This window comes from Psammomys obesus, unplaced genomic scaffold, assembly GCF_907164565.1.
Source record: "Psammomys obesus unplaced genomic scaffold, mPsaObe1.curated_primary_1811, whole genome shotgun sequence".
In the NCBI taxonomy this organism is placed as follows: domain Eukaryota; kingdom Metazoa; phylum Chordata; class Mammalia; order Rodentia; family Muridae; genus Psammomys; species Psammomys obesus.
In genome coordinates, this window is record NW_026591450.1 from 4123402 (window position 1) to 4146417 (window position 23016).

General features: G+C 43.2%; 1 protein-coding gene across 13 annotated transcripts in view; it reads left to right on the top strand.

Moving 5' to 3' along the window:
• Dlgap1 (DLG associated protein 1) overlaps positions 1 to 23016 on the top strand; it is a 501333-nt gene that overhangs the window by 348077 nt on the left and 130240 nt on the right. For all 13 annotated transcript variants that reach the window (XM_055610168.1, XM_055610169.1, XM_055610170.1 and 10 more), the window contains 2 exons: positions 3423 to 3600; positions 7898 to 8138. In XM_055610168.1, the coding sequence (XP_055466143.1) occupies positions 3423 to 3600; positions 7898 to 8138 (419 nt within the window). The remainder of the gene's footprint in view (positions 1 to 3422; positions 3601 to 7897; positions 8139 to 23016) is intronic.

Genomic DNA, 23016 nt, shown 5'->3' on the forward strand with positions numbered 1-23016 from the left:
ACAGTGGTTAAAAAGGAAAAAAAAAAGCTGCTAATCAAATCCTGGGGTTCAGTATTATCCAGAATATGTTTTTCAGCTGTTACTGAGCAACTTCGTGTCAGCATTATGAATAGGTGTGACCTTACATGTAGCCACTTAAAGGCCATTTGTAATGTTCTCCTCCCATGGTGTTCAGGGATGTGCTGTGGAAATAGTCATCATTTTTTAAAGTCAGCATTTTCCTGGTGTCCAGTGAGACTGCACACCTTATCATGTGCCAGGTAGCATAAAAACTTGTTTTCCTGTGAACATTCATGTTTATTTCCAGGCAATGAGCTCTAGATAGTCTTTGCCCAGAAATGACTATATCTGATTTTTATTCATCATCACATCTGCTTAAGATGCTTCTAATATTCTTATTTTTAATTTGCATGGATAGCAGGAATATGTTTTCCCCAAAAAGAATGCTCAGCTGCGTTAATGTCACTAGCAACATTTGATTTGAGCACTCGTAGATGTGACACCATCCAAGGAAACATGATCAGCTGACCAGCAGCTGTAGTTTCTGAAGACAAAGGGCTCCCCAGGTCGAAGCAGCCATAAACTGTCAATAGCTCCCCACATAGTGCCTTGTAGGGCCCCTCCCCCACCTGTACTAGCATGTTCACTGACTTGATTTTTTTTTCAGGTCTGTACAGGTAATCACAACCACTGTGAGTTCATGAGAGCAAGTGCCCCGTCATATGCAGAACACAGCATCTCACAGCATTCCTTCCCCTCTTCTGGCCCTTGCATGCCTTCTGGCCCCTCTCCCATAATGTTCACCGGATCCTGGAGGGTGTGGTGTAAATGTTCCACTAAGGGCTGAGCGCTCACCAGCTGCTTAATCTCAGTGCTTCCACAAGTTGAGAGTCTCTGCGTTGAGAGCTGCCCACTGCAGTGTCCTCTGGCGGAGGCTGAGATCAGCATCACTCTCTGGTTACAAACAAAACCATTTAGAAGGCAGTTTGACAACGCGTCTACTTGGTGAGACAACAGTTGTAGGTTCCCCTGACCCCCAGGGCCTATGACCCCCAAGCCATTGGCCAAACATGATTTCCTTTTGTGTTGGCCTCAAAGCCAATCAGTCATGCCACTATTTTACCAGTAGGCACATCTTGTCGGGCAGGTCAGCACTGTATTGTACAAGGTCCGCTGCTGGATAAATCTTTTAAGAAATTTTCTCCCACAGTAGCCTTCATAGTACCCGTTAGCACTGTAAATCATGCTTAGCTTTCTATGTGGGCCCCAGCGATCCAAACTCAGGGTCCCAGGCTTGTTTGGCAGACACTTTACTAACTAAGTCGCCTTCTCTTCCCTAGCTTGAATTTTTCAATGAAAAATTTCATACTTTATAAGCAACTAGTACATTTTAGAAGAAATCTGTAGGCTAAAAAGTATGAGAAAAGTTCTCCTTATAGATCAAACTCAGAAATGTATGCATTTTCAGTGGCCAGGATTTCAGTTTCTTTTCACTAAGTTCAACCTCAATTACATGGGAGAATTAAAGGTCAGGTAGACAACTGATTTATTGAGTGAAAGAGAGCCTGATTAATGTATAAACACGTATAGATACAGACCCACTTGCTGTTACTAATCTGAAAAGACAACAAGAAAGAAAGAAATACATAAAAAGGAAAATCTTACATGTTGCAAAACACAGAATTCTGTAATAGATTAGTCACTGCTATTTTCTTCCTCCTGAGGGTGTCTGAGTGTTAATGGTGGGGAATTCTTCATGGTTAAGGAGACTTAATTGTTCTCTAATGTCATCAAACCTTAACGATTTCCTGAAACAAGATTTTCTTCTAAGCTGGGTGTAATGACACATATCTGTCGTCTTAGCATTTGAGAAGCAGAGACTAGAGAATCAATCGTGAGCTAAAGGACAGCCTCAGTTGCATGCCAATCTAGGAGTTTCCTAAAACCCTGTCTTAAGGGAGGGGAGGATTTTCTTTTGTGAAAAGGGGGAAAATCTCACACCCAGTTGGTGAGAATGTAAAATCATGCAACCATCACAGAAAACAATGTTAGCCCCTGAACGGAGAAGAGATAAAGCTACCAGATGACCCAGTAGTTTCACCTGGTTATCTATATGCAAAGAAAACAAAATTAGCATGGTGAGGCATCATCAACCTTCTAATATTGTTGTAGTATATTAATACTTATTATCGATATATCTTTTAGTTAGTCAGCGGTTATTCCTAAACAGCTGTATAACCAAATCACCACACAGAGACTACAATTTATTTAATTAACCTAGAGCACAATGCTGGGCAATAGTTGCTCCATCCTAAACCTCCAAGCCCACATAGTTTCCTACCATTCAGATTCATCCACTATACTTGCTTTTAGTCATATCTTAGGTCCTGTTCATTTCTCCATGTGGTTCCAAGACCTCTCCTGCAGATTCTCTTCCTCTCCTGCCTCCTTCCCCTTCCTCCCACTCTGGACCAGGATGTCCCACCCTATCCTCTCCATTGCTCAGCAATGTGGCTGGTTGTTTTAGTTGACAATATAGAGAACAAATGGTGGCATGTTTACACAAACTTGAGACAGGTGATGCTTAGAATAAGCATCACAATGCAATGTCCGGATTGAAACCAGATGGGGGAGAGAAATCAGCATTTGAATGAGCAAGGGTAAATGTGTATACATTCCAAAAGAACATTATGCCAACATAATATTTATTGTGTCTTCATTCAAAATAGCCAGCATCTAGCATCAACCTAGATGTCAATTCATAAAGTGAAGAATGGATAAAGAAAAGGCAGTGCTAAAGAGTATCATTTGTGGCTATGTCAATGGAACTGGAATGTGTTGTTAGAACAAATCCTGATTGCTCTCACTTGCGTGAGAATACGTAGAAATTCAACTTTATAGAAGTTGTGAGTAGACACCAGAAGCTTGAGGGAGTGAGTAGGGAGTAAAGAGAGGATGGCTAAGCCATTCATAGGTGTGGTTAAATGGGAAAATAAAACGCCCTGGGGGATAGTTGGTGCTTATGATTGACAACAATAAATGTACATTTGAAATAGTGAGTGAGACTTTGAATGTTCCCCTCACAAAGAAATGACAAATATTTGAGGTTATGGTTATATCAATTATCTTTATCCAATTGCCGTAAATTAAATACATGCATTATATTATCACACCATGACACATGTGTATTATATAAAATGATTATGTGTCAATTAAAACAAATTTAGTTAAAAAGAAAACAAGAATAGAAATTAAAGGTTTTCCCCTGAGCCATCATACAGGACTTTGGCAATCGTAGAAATCAGTACCGTTTGTCCTGGTGTTTCGGGTGCTTGCCATGGCTTATCACTGCCCCATTGAGCAGGACTCTTCTGGGCCCTCCACTGAGCACTCACACAGATGCTTCCATTATTCTCTTCCAGGATCTCCAATGAACACTCACCCAAACTCCAGATCCGGAGTCACAGTTACCTGAGGGCAGTAAGTGAAGTCTCCATCAACAGAAGCCTGGACAGTCTCGACCCTGCAGGCTTGCTCACATCGCCAAAGTTTCGCTCCAGAAATGAGAGCTACATGCGAGCCATGAGCACCATCAGCCAGGTGAGGGCCATCAGAGCCTCTGTTGGACAGGCGCCGTTATCACTGAGACCTGAGAGGGCAAGGGAGCGGATAGTCGCACCCACATGACCACTGATGGAGTCCGCAGGAAGAGCAGCCAGAGGCTGCAGGGAAGACTGCATATTCATCCCCAGCTCCTGTTGCTGATGGTCTAGAGAAGAGGGCCCCTTGCAGGCAGAGCGGGTACAAAGAGGGAACGCTTGGAAATTCATAACCTGTCAGGGAGGTACCCGCCACTTTCAGGATGGTGTTGATGGAGGAGGCTTCAGCTGCAGTGTTGTTCAAGGGGTCCGTGCCTAGGACCCCTGGAAAAAAACATTCAAGTTCTACACCTGTAGGCTTAAAGTTCTTGTAAAGCTGTTTGTGGTAGCACATGCATTTAATCCCACACTCGGGAGGCAGAGGAAGGCAGAACTCTGTGAGTTGAGGCCAGCCTGGTCCACATAGCAAGTTCCAGCCCAGTCAGGGCTTGATGGTAAAACTCTGTCTCAAAAAAATAAATAAATAAAATAAATGGTGAAAAAATATACACATTCATAACTTTATAACTTTCATGGGTTTAGAACAGGGGAACATGTCAGGAACCCCCGAGGGACACTATGCTGTTCAGCTGGCTGCTTCGCATCCCTGTGCTGTGGATATGACCTTCCTTGGGACATCACTTCCCAATTACAGCTTAGTAAGATACCAAGCATGGAAAAGACTAATGCTGTCTGCAGGTCAAATGCTGCAATTCCACAGGGTAGTCATTTGGCCTTAAGTAAAAAACAGAAAGAATGACCATGCTTAATGGAGTCCTAATGACACATCATTCCTCTAGCACCAAATTCAACTTTCAAATAACAACACATTATCTCTGAGGACAATTTCAGACTTCCTGTTACAGTCGAAATGCTGTCATTATTCAGAGAACAGTTTCTTCTTCAAAGTCACTGAACCATAAACTTTTTAAAATGGAGTTGCTTTTGTGGGAGTTATTCTCTTACGTAGTATTACTTGTCTATATTAATATATATAAGTAGAAGAATAGTGTTGATCTTAAGCACATGGTACTCTGTTCCTATGTAAAATCTGACATTATTCACCAAAGGCTCCAAAGAAGGATCCAAGTAAAATTTTGTGAACGAAGGACTTAGACTTTTTAAGCTTTTGACTACATGAGCCCTTTGTGCTTGCAATTTTTTTTCATGCAACTCCAGGCACATGAGTGTATAAAGTAAGTGTACGAAGATGCTGATGATAAAGTGTAAATCTATTTTAAAGCAAGTCTTCAATATACATATAATTGTACCACTTATTAAGGATGAAAGTGAGTTGCCATGCTGAAGATGCTACAAAGCACCTACTCTTGGCTCAATATTTGATAGCAGGAAGGAGAGTGTATCCACTGTTTTCCAGAGTGTGTCTCCATCAGTGCTGAGAGCACCACTTCAGGTAGATAAGAGGAACAAAACGGCAGAAGTAGGTCTCAGGCCATTAGGAAAGTATCCTAATTGCAAGCCAAAAAACAAAACAAACAAACAAAAAAAAAAAAACTCACAGCTTAGCCATTTATGAAACTCAAATAATGATATTTAAAATAAAGCTTTCTAACAATACAATCTAAAGATCCACTAACCAATACCTACATACTGAAGACAACTCCCACAGCTGTCTTCTGAGCATGCACACTCTCTGGCACACACAGCCACACACACAACACATATACACAAACGAGCATATAAATATATTAATTTTTAAATAAATGGTGTAGTAGACATCTCTAATGATGATAGCAGTTGCCGAGTATACAAGAGGCCCTGAATTTTGATCCCTTCAAAACCCTATGTGTCAGATTGTCTTCAGTGAATAAGCTGTACTGCCCAGGGATTCACACTTGGGTGAACAAAACTTTAAAATTGGAAAAAGTAAACTTTAGAAATGATTTGTTATTACGATAAGGCATATGGAGGGCTAAAGGTGGCTTGGAAATGTCCTTTCTTGATATTTTACTATTTTCAGGGATACTTGGTTGTTGTTATTATCTGTTAAGTTAGACATTTGTTTCCTTTGGTTTTCTATGTCTGTGTGGGGGGAAAAAAAAGGACAACCCTCATAAGAATGTATGTTTAGCCTATATGATTCAATAAGATAAAAGCAAGTTACAGAATTATGTTTGCTGTACGATTCAAGTTTTATTAAAACTAGGAAAGAAGGTATATAAACCCTCTGGAAAGATAGAAACCCAAGGTTAATGTCTACAACCTTGACAGAGAGAGATAGGTCACTGTTTCTTTGTGATATCTGTTACAGCAATAATCGAAAGGAAAAAAAGAATGTATAGTTTGTGAGCACATCCATGGATAAATTGCTTTGAAATCATTTCAGACTAAATGAGTCACAAACCCCTGCAGATCCTTAACTCAGATTCTGATTCAGTGACCCAAAGAGGTAGGTGGCTCAGCAGGAAAAGGAGCTGGCCACCACACCTGATAACCCGACTGATACCTGAATCCACATGGTGGAAGGAGATGATCCAGTCGGACAGGCTGTTCTCTGACCTCCACAGGCGCACAATGGCGCAGGCGCTACAGGTGTAGGCACACGCATGCATGAAGTAAAGATAGATAGATAAGCTGACAGACGGACATATACTTTATTAAAATCAACACAGAGTCAGAAGGCTAGAGTCATGGCTTAGCAGTGAGGAGTATTTTGGTGTTCAATTGTTTGAATCCCAACACCCACGTAACAAGCTGTGCAATCTGCATATGTATGTAATCCCAGGTCTGAACTGAGAGAATATAGGAGCAGAGCTAGGTCAGCTACGAAAGTATTAGTAATAGGTTCAGAGAGAGACCTGCCTCAAAGGAAGAGGCAGAGAGCTCAGTATGTAGCCTTAAACTCACCTGCCTCTTCCTCAGGCGTGTGCTGTCATATTAGGCTAAAATCTGTTGTTGTTGTTGTTGTTGTTGCTGCTGCTGCTGCTGCTGTTGTAATTATCTGATTTTTATTTTTAAAGAGGGTCTTGCTTCAAAGATCTTCAAGAATGTATTTGTAAAGAGTTCATGGATGAGGTCAGGCCTGGTGGTTCACGCCTTTAATCTGAGCATTTCAGAGGCAGAGAGGTAGGAGTATCTCTATGATTTCACGGCCAGCCTAGTCTATGTAGAGAGCTCCTGGACAGCTAGGAGAATATAATGAATCCCTATCTCAATTAATTAATCAATTAATTAATTAATGTTAATTAGATAAGTTTATGAATTTATTTTTATAAAAAGTGAAACCTGTGAATAGTTTGAAATCTTGATACTGCTTTTTGAGATTTTGACATTTCTGGGCTTGGCCTATTTTAGTACAGACTATCTCTTGCAAAACAAAATAAAATTTAAAATGTATGTTTCATGTTCTGCATTCAGTTATTATTTGATGAACTAGTCACTTCAAAAGGCATAGTAAAATAGTTTACAAAAATAATAGTTGCCAAAAAAAAGTTTCACTGAAATACATGAAATCTTACCACAAACCAATAAACTTGCTCTTTAAAAAAAAAAAAAAAAAAAAAAAAAAAAAAAGCCCCAGTTACTAATGAGGAGGAGCTAGAGAAAATAACTTTTGTGAGAAATGCTTGCCCAGAAGGAGGCCCTGGGTTCCGTCCCCAGCAATGCAAAATAAAATAAAGTTAAAATTAAAATAAAAAATGTGCTGGAAACTGTGACTAGAATTATCAAGGAGGCATTGGGCAAACGCTTGCTTCCTTCCCGGCATGCATTTCTTCACTGCTGTGGAAACAGAGCTCTCCCCTAGAGGGGGTGGAAGAGGATGCATTCACCCACGTATGCAGGTGTGTGTTCCAGAGCAAGCAGCAGGAAGCGTCCTCTGCTGCTCTTCACTGTGTTTTTTGCAGCAAGGTCTCTCCCGGAAACTGGGTTCGGTTAGTCTGGCTGGCCAATGCGCTGCCGGGATCTGCCTTCGCTGCTCAATGCCTCCCTCGGTGCTTCTGTTAGAGACACCTGTTTCTGTTACTTCTGAAAAGCCATGCCCTGCTTTGCACACAGGTCCTGGGGATTCCTACTCGGATCCTCTCACCTGTGCAAAGCAAGAGTTCTCACATACTGAGATGTCTTCCCGGGCCCCAGAGCTCTCTCCCTTTAAAATGTCATCTTTTCTCTTCAGTAGCTGGCGGCCATTCACTTATAATCTGGGACCTAAAGGAAGTAATAACACGTTGGCAATGATCCACAGCCGGGGCTGCTCCCGTGGGCGATGTTGGTGTTTACCGCCCCGCGTCTTCCTGCAGGTGAGCGAGATGGAGGTGAACGGGCAGTTCGAGTCCGTCTGCGAGTCGGTGTTCAGCGAGCTGGAGTCGCAGGCCGTGGAGGCGCTGGACCTGCCCATGCCCGGCTGCTTCCGCATGCGGAGCCACAGCTACGTCCGGGCCATCGAGAAGGGCTGCTCGCAGGACGACGAGTGCGTGTCGCTGAGGTCGTCCTCCCCTCCGCGCACGACCACCACGGTGCGGACCATCCAGAGCAGCACCGGTGAGTCCCGGGCTGACCGCGGCTGGCACGGGTGGCTTTGGTGTGGTCACGTGGTCGACGGTAACAGACGTCGCCTGTATCCCGCACAGCAAGGCAGATTCCTTAGCTGGCCCTACCCACCCTCCCGCCACGCTCACACGCCCTCCCCTCCATCACCATGCGAGAATCCACAGGAGAGACCTAATCCAGCATCTTCCTGTTGATCCCGCCCTACTCAGACCTCTCAATAAGCAAGCTCTGGCCTAGAACTAAAATCATGTGCTTCTTGGAGTCAGTTAGGACTTTATTCTAAAGTGGCCACAGCCTGACTCTTCCAGGAGACCAAAAATACCCCGTTAATTTTTTTTTTTTAATTAAATTAAAGGAGGCTGTATGGACCAGTGATATTGACAAGGCATGTATGAGTTTTAGTACAACAACAACAAAAAAAAGGTTTATTTCATCAGTTTAAATCCTGCCATTTATAAGCAGTTTCTTCCCCTACGCCGTAACTTTGCGGAGGAACTGTATTTTCGTGTGCAGATTTTAGCTTTGGAGGCATGGGAAAGAAAGGTCAGCCAGTCTCCAGGGCACAGAACCTGCACAGTGGTACAGCTGGGGCTGTGTGTGTCTACCTGAAAAACTGAGCACCGAGCGGAAAAATCCCTTCATCTCAACCGGGCTTAACTTTAGGACTGAATTCAACCTAGCTCCAATAAAGTAATTCTACAAAAAAAAAAATAAATAAATAAATAAAACACCAACAGAGTCAAGATAAACAATGATGAATGAATTAGAGACACCTACATCAGAATATCATATCAATAGATGGTGGAGCATGCCTGTAATTCCAGTCCTTGGGAGGCTGAGTCAGGAGGGTTGTGGATCTGAGTCAAACACTTCATACTAAAACCTGTCTTAAAAAAAAAAATAAAAATAAAAAACCTAAAGGCAGTAATTATTATTCATTCTAGAAATTTTTTAAGGGTTTAGTGATAAGTCCTCCAAAACACCTACTGACTAAAGATAAACAACTAAGGTAAAGATTTAAAAAAAAAAAAATTGTCCATGAAAAACTGAAAAATGCTGCTAGCACGAACAGCTCAGAAGCAAGCTGGGCACTGTGACCCTGGCCATTCAGGTCCAGACCCAAGGCAGTGGATTAGACCTACCTTACCTGACAGGAAATTCCCCAAGAGCAGGGTCAGACAATATTCCTGAACGAAATAAAGGTGATTCGTGAAGTGTTCAGAATAATGTCCGTTGAAGATTGGTCCCGGCGCACTCTGTTTGTGTGGCGTCTGCTGTGTGCCATACGTGTGGTTTTGAAGGTCTGCTCGCCTACAGCTTCTCAGTGTGTGTCCGCTGTGTCCCATCCCCCACCCCCACCCTCAAACAACCTTTCCCTGGGGATGGGCCTGTTCTTCTGTAAAACTTGTACTGCTTGCCAGCCAAAACTGTTCCTTAAAGACAAACAAGTCAGAACATGGCCACTTGGGCAGGAGTGGAACTGCAGAAGGAGACACTCTCAGGCTTTCTCTGGAGTGAGGTGAGGTGATAACCTGGCCACAACCTCCGGGTTCACCTCGCAGAACAGCCAGAATAGCGAGTCAGTGGTTCACACTCTCCACTGGGGTTCTGCTTAGCCCTGCAGACACCCCACAGTGACCTTGCTGATGACCTCTCACTGGAGACCCCAAGAGTTCAGACAATAAGGTTGACAAATAAAATCCAGGCTTCCCGGCTGATTGCAGGTAGATAGCGGGTACTTCTATAAGAAACCCAAATATTGGATGCAAAAGGAAAACAGACCCTGGGATCTTGGGACGTACAATGGGTGAAAATGAGACTCAACCACACACTATAAACAGAACAGGCTTTGTATTAGATCTTCCACTCCTACTGGCTGACTTCAGGCAGATGGTCCAGATGACCAGGCAATTTGCTTGGACAAAAAAAAAAAAAAAAAAAAAAAAAAGATTTTTTGTTATTTTTTTACTTTTTTTTTTTTTTTTTTTTTTTTTTTGAGAATGGGGTAAGGCTTGGTAAGTAGGTTACAGGCATGGTTTTAATGGATATTCTCCTCTTTATGTGCAAGCATCCTGCCCTCTGGATTTGCATACTCTGGGGAAGAAACTTAAAGTGGCAGCTCCTGTTGATGCAACATCCTGCATCAATGTCCCTCAGGCTGAGGTCTAGTCATAGGACTGTTAGGATTTTCAGAACTGTTAAGTCCCACCTTGCTGGCATCATAGTGGCTTCATGGTTTGGTTTGCCACTATGATAGGGATGGCGGATTGTAGATGCTCGAGCTGGCAAAAGAGAAGAAGGACAGGACAGAATAAATACACCCACTCCAGGGAACAGCAGACAAGATTCGCCCTGCATTATAGTTTTTGGACAAAATGTTTCTCAAAGGGTCAACAAGGCTAAATGCAGAGCTGAGCAGAGTGTGAGTCATGGTTGCAGCAACAAAAGGGACAAACAGGACATGAAGACACAGATGCCAGGCCTTTTATCCCATTTTAATCATTAGAATTTAATCATTGGACATTAAATAGCCACGGACTCTAGGAAAAGAGTCAATGCTTTAAGCACAAGCCGGCTCCTGTTTCTGAGAAACAGGACAATTATAACCCACAGGCCAGAGGCACTATCTCCAGCAACCCCGAGAAGCTGATAATTCACTGCTCAGCTGTGGGACCTCCGACGTTAGTGACTGTTAGTCAGCTCCACACAAATGCTGGGATACTGCTAGGCAGGTTGTGGGTGTCTGAGCAGAAACTGGAGGCTTCCTAGTGGCATTTGGGGACATGAGGTTTTTTGTTTTTTTTTTCCCCTTGGTAGCAGTTGCCTTTGTCTTTGTCACTGTGTGCCCACCTCAAACCCTGCTGGGTTGAGCTTGGTCATACGGAACTCCAGCACTTAACATTCCGGCCTGTGGCCTGATCTGCTATTTGGTGACCATGATGTTTTAAAGGTCCAGAGCACATTTGTCTTGCAGCTTTACAGTGACCCCTGCCTATGTCAGGAAATACCTATACTGGGGCAGTATTTGGAGTCCTTGCTGGAATGCAGGAAGCTGATTAGGACATAATTGGGGCCTAGAGGGCGTCCTGTGTTGTCTCCTCGAGGCTGAGTTGACCCCAGGGGGCATTAACAGGAGGGCCCTGTTAGAGAAACCTCCAGGACAGGGAGGTGAAAAACCACAAAGACAACTGCACCCTCTCCCCTATCCTACCTGCAGGCAACATCCTCATGCAGCCCTCTGGGTGGGAAGGCTCCTCACTCTGTGACTCAGCCCAGGTTCAGGAGAGATGTGTACATTGTGCCACGTTCACACAGGGAAGCCACCAGCTTCCCTTTCAGGCATCAGACCAAACACTAACTAAACATTATGGGAAAATAAGCAGATTCAGCAAAACCATTATAGTGGATTCCAAGAAAATCTATCTGCTATGTAAGAGCACAACATGAAAAATCCCAGTATTACAGTTCACAGTCTCTATATCTCATTGATCTGTTCTTGCTGAAAGGGATCAGTAATTTACATTACGAGGTGCTTTGCCCATTGTCCTCCCCCACCTCCTTCCCATGTCCTTCTCTTTTTTCAGAACTAACATATAAGGGAGTTATTGTTTGTTTTCACTAGTAGCTTCTCTTTCACACTGAAGCAAACACAATTTCCTGTTTTATTGTTTGTTTTATTTTTTGTATTAATTACAGTTTATTCACTTTGTATCCCAGCTGTAGCCCTCTCTCTCATTCCCTCCCAATCCCACTCTTTGTCCCTCCCCCAGTCCACTGATAGGGAAGGTCCTCCTCCCCCTCCATCTGACCCTAGCCTATCAGGTCTCATCAGACTTGGTTCATGGTCTTTCTCTGTGGACTGGCAAGGCTGTTCCCCACTTAGGAGGAGGTGATCAAAGAGCCAGCCACTGAGTTCATGTCAGAGACAGTTTCTGTTCCCCTTACTAGGGAACCTACTTGGAGACTGACCTACCATGGGCTACATCTGTGCAGGGGTTCTAGGTTATCTTCATGCATGGTCCTTGGTTGGAGTAGCAGTCTCAGAAAAGACCGTTGGGCCCAGATTTCTTGGTTCTGTTGCTCTTCTTGTGGAGCTCCAGTCCCCTCCAGGTCTTTCTATCTCCCCCTTCTTTCATAAGATTCCCTGCGCTCTGCCCAAAGTTTGGCTATGAGTCTCAGCAACTGCTTTGATACCCTGCTGGGTAGAGTCTTTCAGAGGCCCTCTGTGGTAGGCTCCTGTCCTGTTCCTGTTTTCTCCCTCTTTCGATATCCATCCCATTTGCCTTTCTGAGTGAGGATTGATCATCTTACCCAGGGTCCTCCTTCTTGCTTAGCTTCTTTAGGTGTACAGATTTTAGTATGTTTATCCTATATTATATGTCTATTATCCACTTCAAAACGACTCTGAGATTTCACCTTACACCCATTAAAAAGGCTAAAATCAAAAACTCAAGTGACAATACATGCTGGGAAGGATGTGGAGAAAGGGGATCCCTCCTCCATCGCTGATGGGAATATAAACTTGTACAACCACTTTAGAAATTAATCTGGTGCTTTCTCAGACAATTAGAAATATTGCTACCTCAAGATCCAGATATACCACTCCTAGGCATATATCTAAAATATGCTCAAGTATACAACAAGGACATTTGCTCAACCTTGTTCATAGCAGCTTTATTTGTAATAGCCAGAACCTGGAAATAACCCAGATGTCCCTCAATGGAGGAATGGTACCACAGAAATTGTGGTACATTTACACAATGGAATATTACTCAGCGATTAAAAACAAGGAAATCATGAAATTTGCAGGCAAATGGTATGAACTAGAAAAGATCATCCTGAGTGAGGTATCCCAGAAGCAGCAAGTCCCTGTTTAAGAAAGAAAAAGAGAGAAAGAAAGAAAGAAAACTACACTCGTAGTATTTACTAATGTTCTAAAGGATGCAACTTTGCTGTGATGTGATTCCCATGTATACTGCCTGTCTCCTTCAGGGTTAGTGAGCATGATGGAGATTTCTGACTACTCTTCCTTTGCTCATTATTCTTGGACACTCAAGAATAGGTTCTGTTTTGGCTACACATCCTTTATCCGCAAGAAACACTTCATTTTTGTCATTTGTGATTAGTAGCTGCCATTGTTCTGAACAGCAGTCCTACGTGCTAAGACCTTGACTTTTATATCTGTCCATTTTAACACTTAACATGTCCAACAAAATGTTCTATTGATCTTTTCTCTTCCAGCCTTGCCCTTTATGCATATTTGCTAAGCGAAATCACAAACAAAAATCCACAGAATATTCTTATGCCATAGAAGAGCTGTGCAGATGAGCTTAGCTGTAAATAGCTGTAGGGACCTTCTAGATACCATGATGGGGGAGGGAGGATCACGTCTGCTCAGATCACAGTGTGTCAGGGATTTAATGACAGATCTTCAGGCTTCCACTGACTTACTGACTTTCTAGTTTGTCTATGAGATAATCACGTGTTCTCTGAGCCCATAATCAACTTCAGTTGTCCAGATCATTCTCAATCCCATAGATTGGATAAATTTCTACTAACTCTAGATGTATGTGGGATGCTCTTTAATGCTTTGATATAAGTGTGTATCGTGTCATCAGTTGTGACAATTAATGTACCCACAGAAAAAAATGTTATTGTTTTTTGTTATAAAAATATTCTTCAAGACCCAGCTATACCACTGCTATGTATATACCCAAACTTTGCTCAAGTACACAAAAGGGATACTTGTTTAACCATGTTTATAGCAGCTTTATTTGTAATAGCCAGAACCTGGAAACAACCCAGATGTCCATCAATGGAGGAATGGATACAGAAATTGTGGTATTTTTACACAATGGAATACTACTCAGCAATCAAAAAGGAGGAAATCATGAAATTTGCAGGCAAATGGGGGGATCTAGAAAAGATCATTCTGAGTGAAATATCCCAGAAGGAGAAAGACAAACACGGTATATACTCGCTTATATAGACCTATAAGATATGATAAACATAATGTAATCTATACACCTAAAAAAGATAATCAAGAGAGCAGACATGGGGTAAGATGATCAATCCTTGTTTAGAAAGACAGATGGGATGTGCATTGAACGTATAACAGGAGTCTACTGAAGGCATCTGAAAGACTCTAACTAGCAGTGTTTTCAAAGCAGATACAAAGACTCATAACCAAACTTTCGGCAGAGTACAGGGAATCATATGAAAGAAGGGGAGTTAGTCTGATGGGGAAAGGATAGGAGCTCCACAAGGACCAGATATATCTGGGCACAGGGTCTTTTCTGAGACTGACATTCAACCAAGGACCATGTATGGATATAACCTAGAACCTCTGCTCAGATGTAGCCCGTGGTAGCTCAGTAACCAATTGGTTTCCCATAGTAAGGGGAACAAGGACTATTTCCCATAGTAAGGGGAACAGGAACTCAATGGCTGGCTCTTTGACCTCTCCACCCCCCAAGGGAGGAACAGTCCTGTTAGGCCACAGAGGAGAACTTTGCAGCCAGTCCTGAAGATACCTGATAAAACAGGATCAGATGAATGGGGAGGAGGTCCTCCCCTATCAATGGACTTGGAAAGGGGCAGGGTGGAGATGGGGGAGGGAGGGTGGGGTTGGGAGGGAATGAGGGAGCGGGATACAGCTGGGATACAGAGTTAATAAAATGTAACTGATAAGAAAAAAATAAAATTAAAAAATAAAAAAAAAATATTCTTCTGAACTGGGCATGGTGGAGCACATGCCCAGCACTTGGGAAGCAGAGGCAAGCAGGTCTCTTAAGTTCAAGCCAAAGCAGGCTCCAGACAGCCAGAGCAACACAGAGAAACCCTGTCTCAGAAACAAACAAACAGGCAACAACAACAACAACAACATTCCACCTGTTTTGAAGTACACAGTGTCTGTTATGTTACAGGCGGCCCGCTGTGCACTGGGGCTTTGGAACTTCCCCTCCTGCCTATGTTAACTGCAACAAGCCAGACATAAAAAGTACAGATGTCACATGTCCTCAGTCATATGTGGGGGGGGGGTGTAAAGAAGTTGGATTTCACAGAAGTAGAGAATGGAACAGTGGCCAGTATGGGTTGAGAGGACAAAGGATGTGGGCAGCGCTTGCCCAACAGGAAGAAACCTGTCCAAGGTTTTATATAATCCGCTGTTGCTTAAGATCAGGGCCATGATAAGAAAGTAAAATGAAAGCGTGAGATAATTAGCTTCAGAGCTGAGAAAAACAAAAACTGTTGCTTCCTTCACCTGAATATCGTTGGCAATAGCAGAACTTGCTGACCCACATAACCGTGACGTGTCCACAGAGTGATTGGGCTGAGCCTGCTTCTGACAGAGGTCTCCCAGGCAGAGATTCCAAAGCTCTCATTCAAGGGCAGGCCTTCTTAGGTGGGCAGACTGACGTGGGGGCAGGGGCTCTGTGTCTGCGCGCAGACTGACTTCTGATGATGCCCACATCCTGACTAGAAAGAAATATGACATGATAGCCGTATGTGGCCGCACAGCAAGGTCAGAAACATAGTGATAAGGATGAAAAGAAAAGTCAGTACCAGAACATGCCTATCATCTCTACACTCCAAAGGCTAAGGCAGGAGGGTTACAAGTTCAAGACCAGACTGGGCTACACAGGAGACCTTGTTCCAAAGGAGGAGGAGAAGGAAGAGGAAGACAAAGAAGAGGAAGATGAAGAAGATGAGGAGGAGGCAAGTGGCAGCAGCAAGCATTAGGGTTCCAGGTGGATAAAAGGTCCAGTTCTTCAGAAAATAGCCCTTTGCACCTACAGATCTCTGCTCTAGAGATGATTTATTGCATAATTATAAACGTAATGTGAATTTCTTTATATGTAAAGTGAGATTAGAATGCAGCTTCTCAGATTTCCGAGTTCACCTCTTCCTGCCAGGCACCAAGTTAATGAATAAACTCTTAAGAAGGCAGCCATGGAAAGTTGAGAAGCACACAGCCCCATACCAAGCAGAAGCCTCCCAAAGAAAGCCCTTTTGTATTCTCTGCAAGATAAAATCGAGTAATAAATGTCTGGATATCGCCTGGCCAGGTTCCTCGTCCTCTGCTAATGACATTTCTGCCTTTGAATCTCTCCACACAAAACTGGACACCTTCCTGTACACACCTTGGGAAACGTAAGCAAAAAGAAAGAAAAGGGAGCAAAATTTCTGGGGTGGCTCACTCCACCTGTGAGATAACCCACCCTGGACTATTGTGTATCTGAGAAAATTGACAGTGACAAATCCCAGAAGAGTTTGCATTAACTTTCCCTTTTGTCTTTGGAGCACTCGAGACAGATTCCTTCATAATATTAAAAAGCCATGGAAGTGCAAACATCCTGGCTGACGCTGAGCATAAGTTAAAGTCTGAAGAGATGTTTTCATCTCACCTGGGTATTCTAAAGTACGGAAGTAATCTCTTGACAGTGGAGAGGCCATGCTTTATAGAGCCAGCCAAGAGTCCATCTTTACTCAGGGAGGATTGTCAGGGGCAAAGAGTGAAGGGTTCCCCAGGGCTTCTGTGATGCTCAGAGGAGATTAGTGCTATGCAAATTACACACCAGAATGCCTCTACTGTGGCTTTGACTCCAAAGCTCTCACTCTGCTTTAGTTTATTGATAACGACCATAGTTAATCCTCGCACATACACTGCTTGACACAATCACTGCCAACCATCTGCATAATTATCTCCTGAGAGCCTAATGAATACCTATGACATGCATGTGATATTATCTTCATCATACAGTTAAAAAGAATAAGGTGGAAGGGATGGCTTTGCAGGTAGTAGCTTGTTAAAAAAAACACAACACATGAATGCCTGAAGATCTGAGTTCGATCCTTGGAACCCACTTAAAGATAGAACAAAAGAAACAAATCCACAAAGTTGTCCTCTAGTCTCCATAAAGACCCCCAGGGCACTTACACATACATACACACATAATAATAATAATAATATAAGCATAATGTTAAACTTTTAAGAAAATTAAAAGTTTATACACCTTAACCAAGTTTCATAGATGGCAAGTGACAATGAAGGCTCTCAAATTATTTATATAACATCTATAAATATTTCAACAAGTAAAGTACACTCTGAAATAACAATGTCTGTTTCTGTAATGAGAAGCCCAGGAGATTTTCCCCTTCTTCTTTCTTCTCATAAATATTCATTTAGCTGCTGCCACGTTTGAAAACTGTATTTTCCTTAAATTTTTCTGAAAACCTCTCTTCTGTAGAGAAAACATTTCAAGCAGAGTTCTGTGAGTATGAGACCAGCCTGGTCTATATGATGAGTTTCAGGACAGCCAGAGCTACATAGTAAGACCCTGTCTTAGGGGAAAAAAAAAGAAGGAAAAGGAAAGAAAATGTTTTGCCTACATATTCTTGTCATGGGCTGTCTTGTTGCTTTGCATGTGAAATGACTGTTTAAAGTCTAAGTTAAAGGTATTTTAATATAGAGAAAATTCTAAGTGAATAAAGAAACAGCCTATAAAAAGAAAATAATCTCTGGCTTTAAAATCTGCTACCATATTTTGTTGTGTTGACAGTATGATGGATTTAAAGATCAAATGTCCAACCCCTGTCTAGCCACAGCGCTGTCAGGTAGTACCAATTGGGAAAAGGAACTAGTATGTAAACCAAGCAGATGGCAAATGCTGCTTTGTGGCTGTCGAGAAAAAGACAAGGGTCTCTCTGCCCTTGTGTTAAGTAAGAAAAAAGGTCCTGTAGTCATTTAATCCTGACAGGACAGATCTCTTTATGGAGTCGGAGAGCAAAAACACAAGATGACCCAGTTACAAAGGTCAGAAACCACAAATTACTAAATTAAGGTCCTTCGACATGATGATTTGTCTAGACAGAAAATTTCTAAACAAAACAAAAATAGTAATATGAAAATATAGTACCTCAAAATCTCACCATTTTATGTTGATGTGTCTGTAGACATTATTTTAAAACAACAGAAACTTTTTTGACAGGGTCTCATTGTAGCCCAGGCTGGCCTCCAATGCACTGTGTTGCCAAGGAGGACCTTGAAGTTCTGGTCCTGACACTACCTCTAGGTTTGCTGGGGTGCAGGCATTCAGTAGCACAGGATTATGGAGTGTTTGGGATCAAACTTAGGGCCTTGTATATGCTAGGCAGATACCTTATGAACTATGCTCAGAAAAGGGCTTAGGAAAAAAACTTTCTACCCAAGACCAGCAAGCGAGAGTAGGGAACATAGGTGCATATGGGATGAAGGATGAAGGATGATACGTGTGTACAAAAAAGGTACGTGGAACTCATTACTCTGTCTAACTTTAAATGATTTTAAGAATGAATAAGTTCCTCCTGAACTCTTTTTATCTAGAAGATAGATAGATGATAGGAAGATAGGTAGGTAGGTAGATAGGTAGGCAGGCAGGCAGACAGTCAGTTCATAGTCAGTCAGTCTAGACTGAACTGGTCTAATCCACGGTGAGTTTTAACAAACGCGGCAAGGTAGTTCAGTTGGGAGCCTTACCTGTAATTAATACTGATATTAAACAGCGCTCTAAGGCCCCTTGGATAGCAGTGGACTTAGCTCCAGGGGGCGAAATCCAGGCCTGAGGTTTTCCGTTTCTGTAACTCCTCCCAAGAGTTATACACTCCCAAGAGCTGACACTCAGCTGCCTTAGGTGAGCCTTTGCGATACTCAGTGTCCTGAACTGGAAACAGGGAAAACCACACGAGCAGCACCAGGACTTTGACCCATTGGCGTAGGAAACGCTGTCATATTCATTTAGTGACAAATAAGGGCTGTGCAGCCACGGTGCCCTGGAGCACGCTCTGCTGGTGTCCTGATGTCATACCCTGTTCTCATGCCTCTTTCTTCCGGCTCTAGTACCACTGGCACACTCCAATAACACCAATTCCACAATTTCTAACTTAAGTGACAGAGCATAATAACTAGTCCAATATATCTCTAAAAATACGACACACTGTCAGAATTTAATTTGTGTGCCTAGAGTTATTTTATGACTTCAAGAAGATAGTAATATTAGCCTGCTTAACCAGTTGCAGCTTTGGGGATGGATCGGATCTTATTAGCATAGAGGCTCATCCGAATTCCTGGGCAGGGTTAGCACCCTGTCTATTTAAGACAAAACTTGAGTTTCTTTTTCATCCATTTTCTATATTCCATTATATAACTCACCCACCCCCAGTACACTTTAAGAGAAAGGTTTTTTTTTTTTTTTCTCTCCTCTAAAATGTGGCCAAAGGATGATAGTGATCAGAGGATCATAATGAGACTTTAAATGTTTGCTTTTGTTATTTTTATAGAACCTCTTTCTGTCCTCTTTTGTATTAACTTTTTTTATTTAGACATAAATATGGATTGGACTTGGTGTGATGCTGTGTTCTTGTACTCCTAGCAGTTGTGGGACAGAGGCAGGAGGATTGAGGGTTGGAGGCCACCATGTCAGTCTGCACCACATGGCTAGACATGATCTCAAAAAAAAAAAAAAAAAAAAAGAGTGAAACAGGGAGGGAAGGAAGGAGGGGGAAGGAGGGAAGGCAGGAGAGGAACTGTGGCTTTATAGGAAATTATAAAAATCACAAAGATCATTTACAACTTTCCCACTTTCCTTCAACAGTAATGTTATATGACCAAGTAGTTCTGTGATACCACAGCAGGACAGTGATGTTGCTGTGATGGGAATGAAGAATTCATATTTTATCACTGGTGTGGATTCCCATAACTGCCATGCCGTCAAGATACAGACCGATTTCGTTAGCATAAAGATCGGCCAGTGTCCACATTCTGCCGGTTTGAATAACAGTCACAGAGCACATGTCTGGCGTGCTCGCTAGGTTAATACGCAACAGCAGAAGAAGAGGCAAAGAGGAGGAAAGGAGAAAGCTTTCATAATTCATGATTAACTAAGGTCCCTTGGGTTTGGTGCCTGGACAGGGTAACTGAAGATGCCCACTAGAAATATACTTGCTTTGTTGTTGTTTCTCGTAATGATAAGAATTCAAAGATGAGTCAAAAAAATGTGATGGTGGAAAGCAGAATAGATTTCCTCAATGTGTCTACATTACAAAGAAAGATAAAGAGATCCAAGGACTCCGCTGAATCTTGTCTTGGTCGTCAGGGCCAGAAGTGACACTGAGTCAGGGATACACACATCTAAGTGGTTCTGGTGAAGGTGGTCTTGGCCACCACACTCCCTCAATGACTGGCCTTCGGGCTCTTCCTATAGAGAGTGCCAATAAGATGTTAAGACGGTGAGGAATCTGTTTCCCAGAGCTGACCTTTTCCCAGCATGAGATTCCTAGGGAAATTCCCTCTCATTTGGGGTTTGTTGTTTCTACGGTCTGATTGAGACCCCAGTCCTGTTAGCACCTCCATCCTGAGGTGGAATATATCTATGTCTGCAACAGTATAATAATCAGAATGCAAGTAGGGGCCAAGGCCAGAGCACAGTTAGTGCCAGCTGCCCATGCAGAGAACCGTTTTTCATGACCTCTTGGCTTTTAAATTCTCTGGAGGGGGCTGACACAGGCAACTCAATCCTGATGGTTTGAGACAAGGTCTTGTCAGGAAGCCTAGGCCAGCCTCAAGCTTACAGTCCTTCTGTTTCTTTGTCCCAAGCGCTGCTTAGAGATAAGCACCACTGCACAGGGAAATCACTTTTAGAGGATCCTTCCTCTGTCCTCCCTGACTCTCATGGTGCCAGCTGTTGAGGTTGTGTGGATTTGGGAGGGTTTTTTTCCCTTTAATTGCCAGTAGCAGTTGACTTACAAACCACAGTGGCAGGTAGCCTCTGAGATGGGCTCAAACTACGTCAAACCAGCCCACGGTGTCTCGGAAACATAAATCCATGCCTTTGTAGTTCTTGCTGTGACGAGAATAAAAGTTCGAAGAGACATGTTTTTAGGTTTACCTGTGTTCCAGCCGGCAACGCTCCCCAAGCAATTTCAGAGATCCATGGCCATGCTATAACAGTGTGGGCCACCCGTGTTTTCAGAGGTAGGAGAAAGCTTTCTGGGAAATAGAAAAAGTGAAGTTGCAGAGTGGGGATGTGGAAAACCGTTGCCACTGTTATTCGCCGTACAATGGCTGGACATGGAGCTCAAAAGCAGAAAAAGGGAAAGTAATGTTGATACATCCACACCAAAAACAGCACTAAAGAATCTCTCTTTGTGTGACACGTCAAATAAGCACAGGGTGGTGCTCATTTAAATCCTGCACATGCTTGTGTGCAGCTCTGCGTCTCTGCAAGAAGAGTGCTCCTGGGTAGGGAGCACCATCCTCTACAGCTGCTCTGCCTCACCATCTCAGACCTTGGCTTTGCCCCTCCCTCCGCTTCCTTCCTCCTTTCCCAGGGACAGCTCAAGGGTATTTGGCCATTTCTCATACATACTGACAGCTCGAATGATACATATCGGGGTAACGCAGATAAATAAAAACAAAGCCATGCTAAACCATTTTCCGCATTTCTAACATACATGCTTCCAGAAATCTCTGTTTGAGAGAATATGGCATAGAGAAGACCCCAGAAATCAACAGTAACATTCCCTCTACTCACAGGCTCACATTTCATCAGAAAAGAAAAAAATCACAGATGGCTGATGTTTCTCAGCCAAATCTTGTATGGCAAGTTGCTTCAGTAGCACTGTGAATCCTTCATCCAAGCAAAGAGAATGCATAACTGCAGTGTCGTGCGCTGGGTTTCATATTATTGTATTTGGGGGTGGGGTGGAGATGGTCTGTACATCTGTTCAGTGGTCCATGCGAGCAAACACGGATGTCAGGTCAACATCAAGTTGTCCCCTAATTCATTTCTCCACCTTATAATTTTTAAGATAGGGGCTCTCTCTGAGCCTAGAATTCACCAGCTAAACTGGCTGGCCAGCGTACTCCAGGGTCCAAATATCTCCACCCTCAACTCCGGAATTGCAGACATGCACAGCACAACAAGCTTTTACATGGATACTGAGGATCCAAGTTCTGGTCCTCTTGCTTGTCCAGCAGCCATCTCCCGACCTACCTCCTGAGCCATCTCGCCAGCCCTCTGGGCTTAATTTTAAAGCCCACAGGCAGTGTGTCCATGGATGCTTTCAAGCCTCATCTACTGTGTGTGCTCATATTGCGTGTGTCCAACACAAGGGATTCATTCACAGGTGGCGATCGTGCCACTCTCTGCCCGTGCACATCGTGGCCGTGCCACTAACTTGAATATCAGCTTGTGTTCTCATCCAGAGCCTTGTTTGGGGGATAAAGCTCTCTCCGCTGACAGCACTGGCCCTTCGTCCTTGTGTCAGGCAGCTTTCTGAGAAAATCAAGTTAGAAGGAGAAAAACTTTGTATTGGTTCATGGCCTCTGGCTGGTTGTCCTTGTTGTTTTGGGCCCATGGCGAGGAAGTACATCATGGCAAGAACATATGACAAAAGGAACCTCTCATCTCATGGTCAGGAAGTAAAAGAGAAGAAGAAAATGGATTAAGGTCCAGAGTTTCCCTGAGATCAAACCCTCGGTGAACTGAAGTTCACTCACTCCACACCTTACTGATTCCACTCCCGGCAGCACAAGTACCGAGTTGTGTGCTGAAAGACACGGGTGCTGGGGGTGCTGGGAGCTGAACTTGAGTTCTCCGCAAGAACCGGGTTTTCTTATCTGCTGAGCTCTCTTCAAGGGGCAAGGAGGTGTGGGCCTGAGGTGATGTACTCAACTTATATTTATTATTGACACATATACCCATCTCCCCTCAAACATACCAACATTCTGTGTCTTTAGAAAGGTGTTAAGTGGCTGGAGACATGGCTCCTAGCTGTCTCTAACTCCAGCTTCAGGGGAATCCGACCCCACGGGCCTAACAGGCAGCTA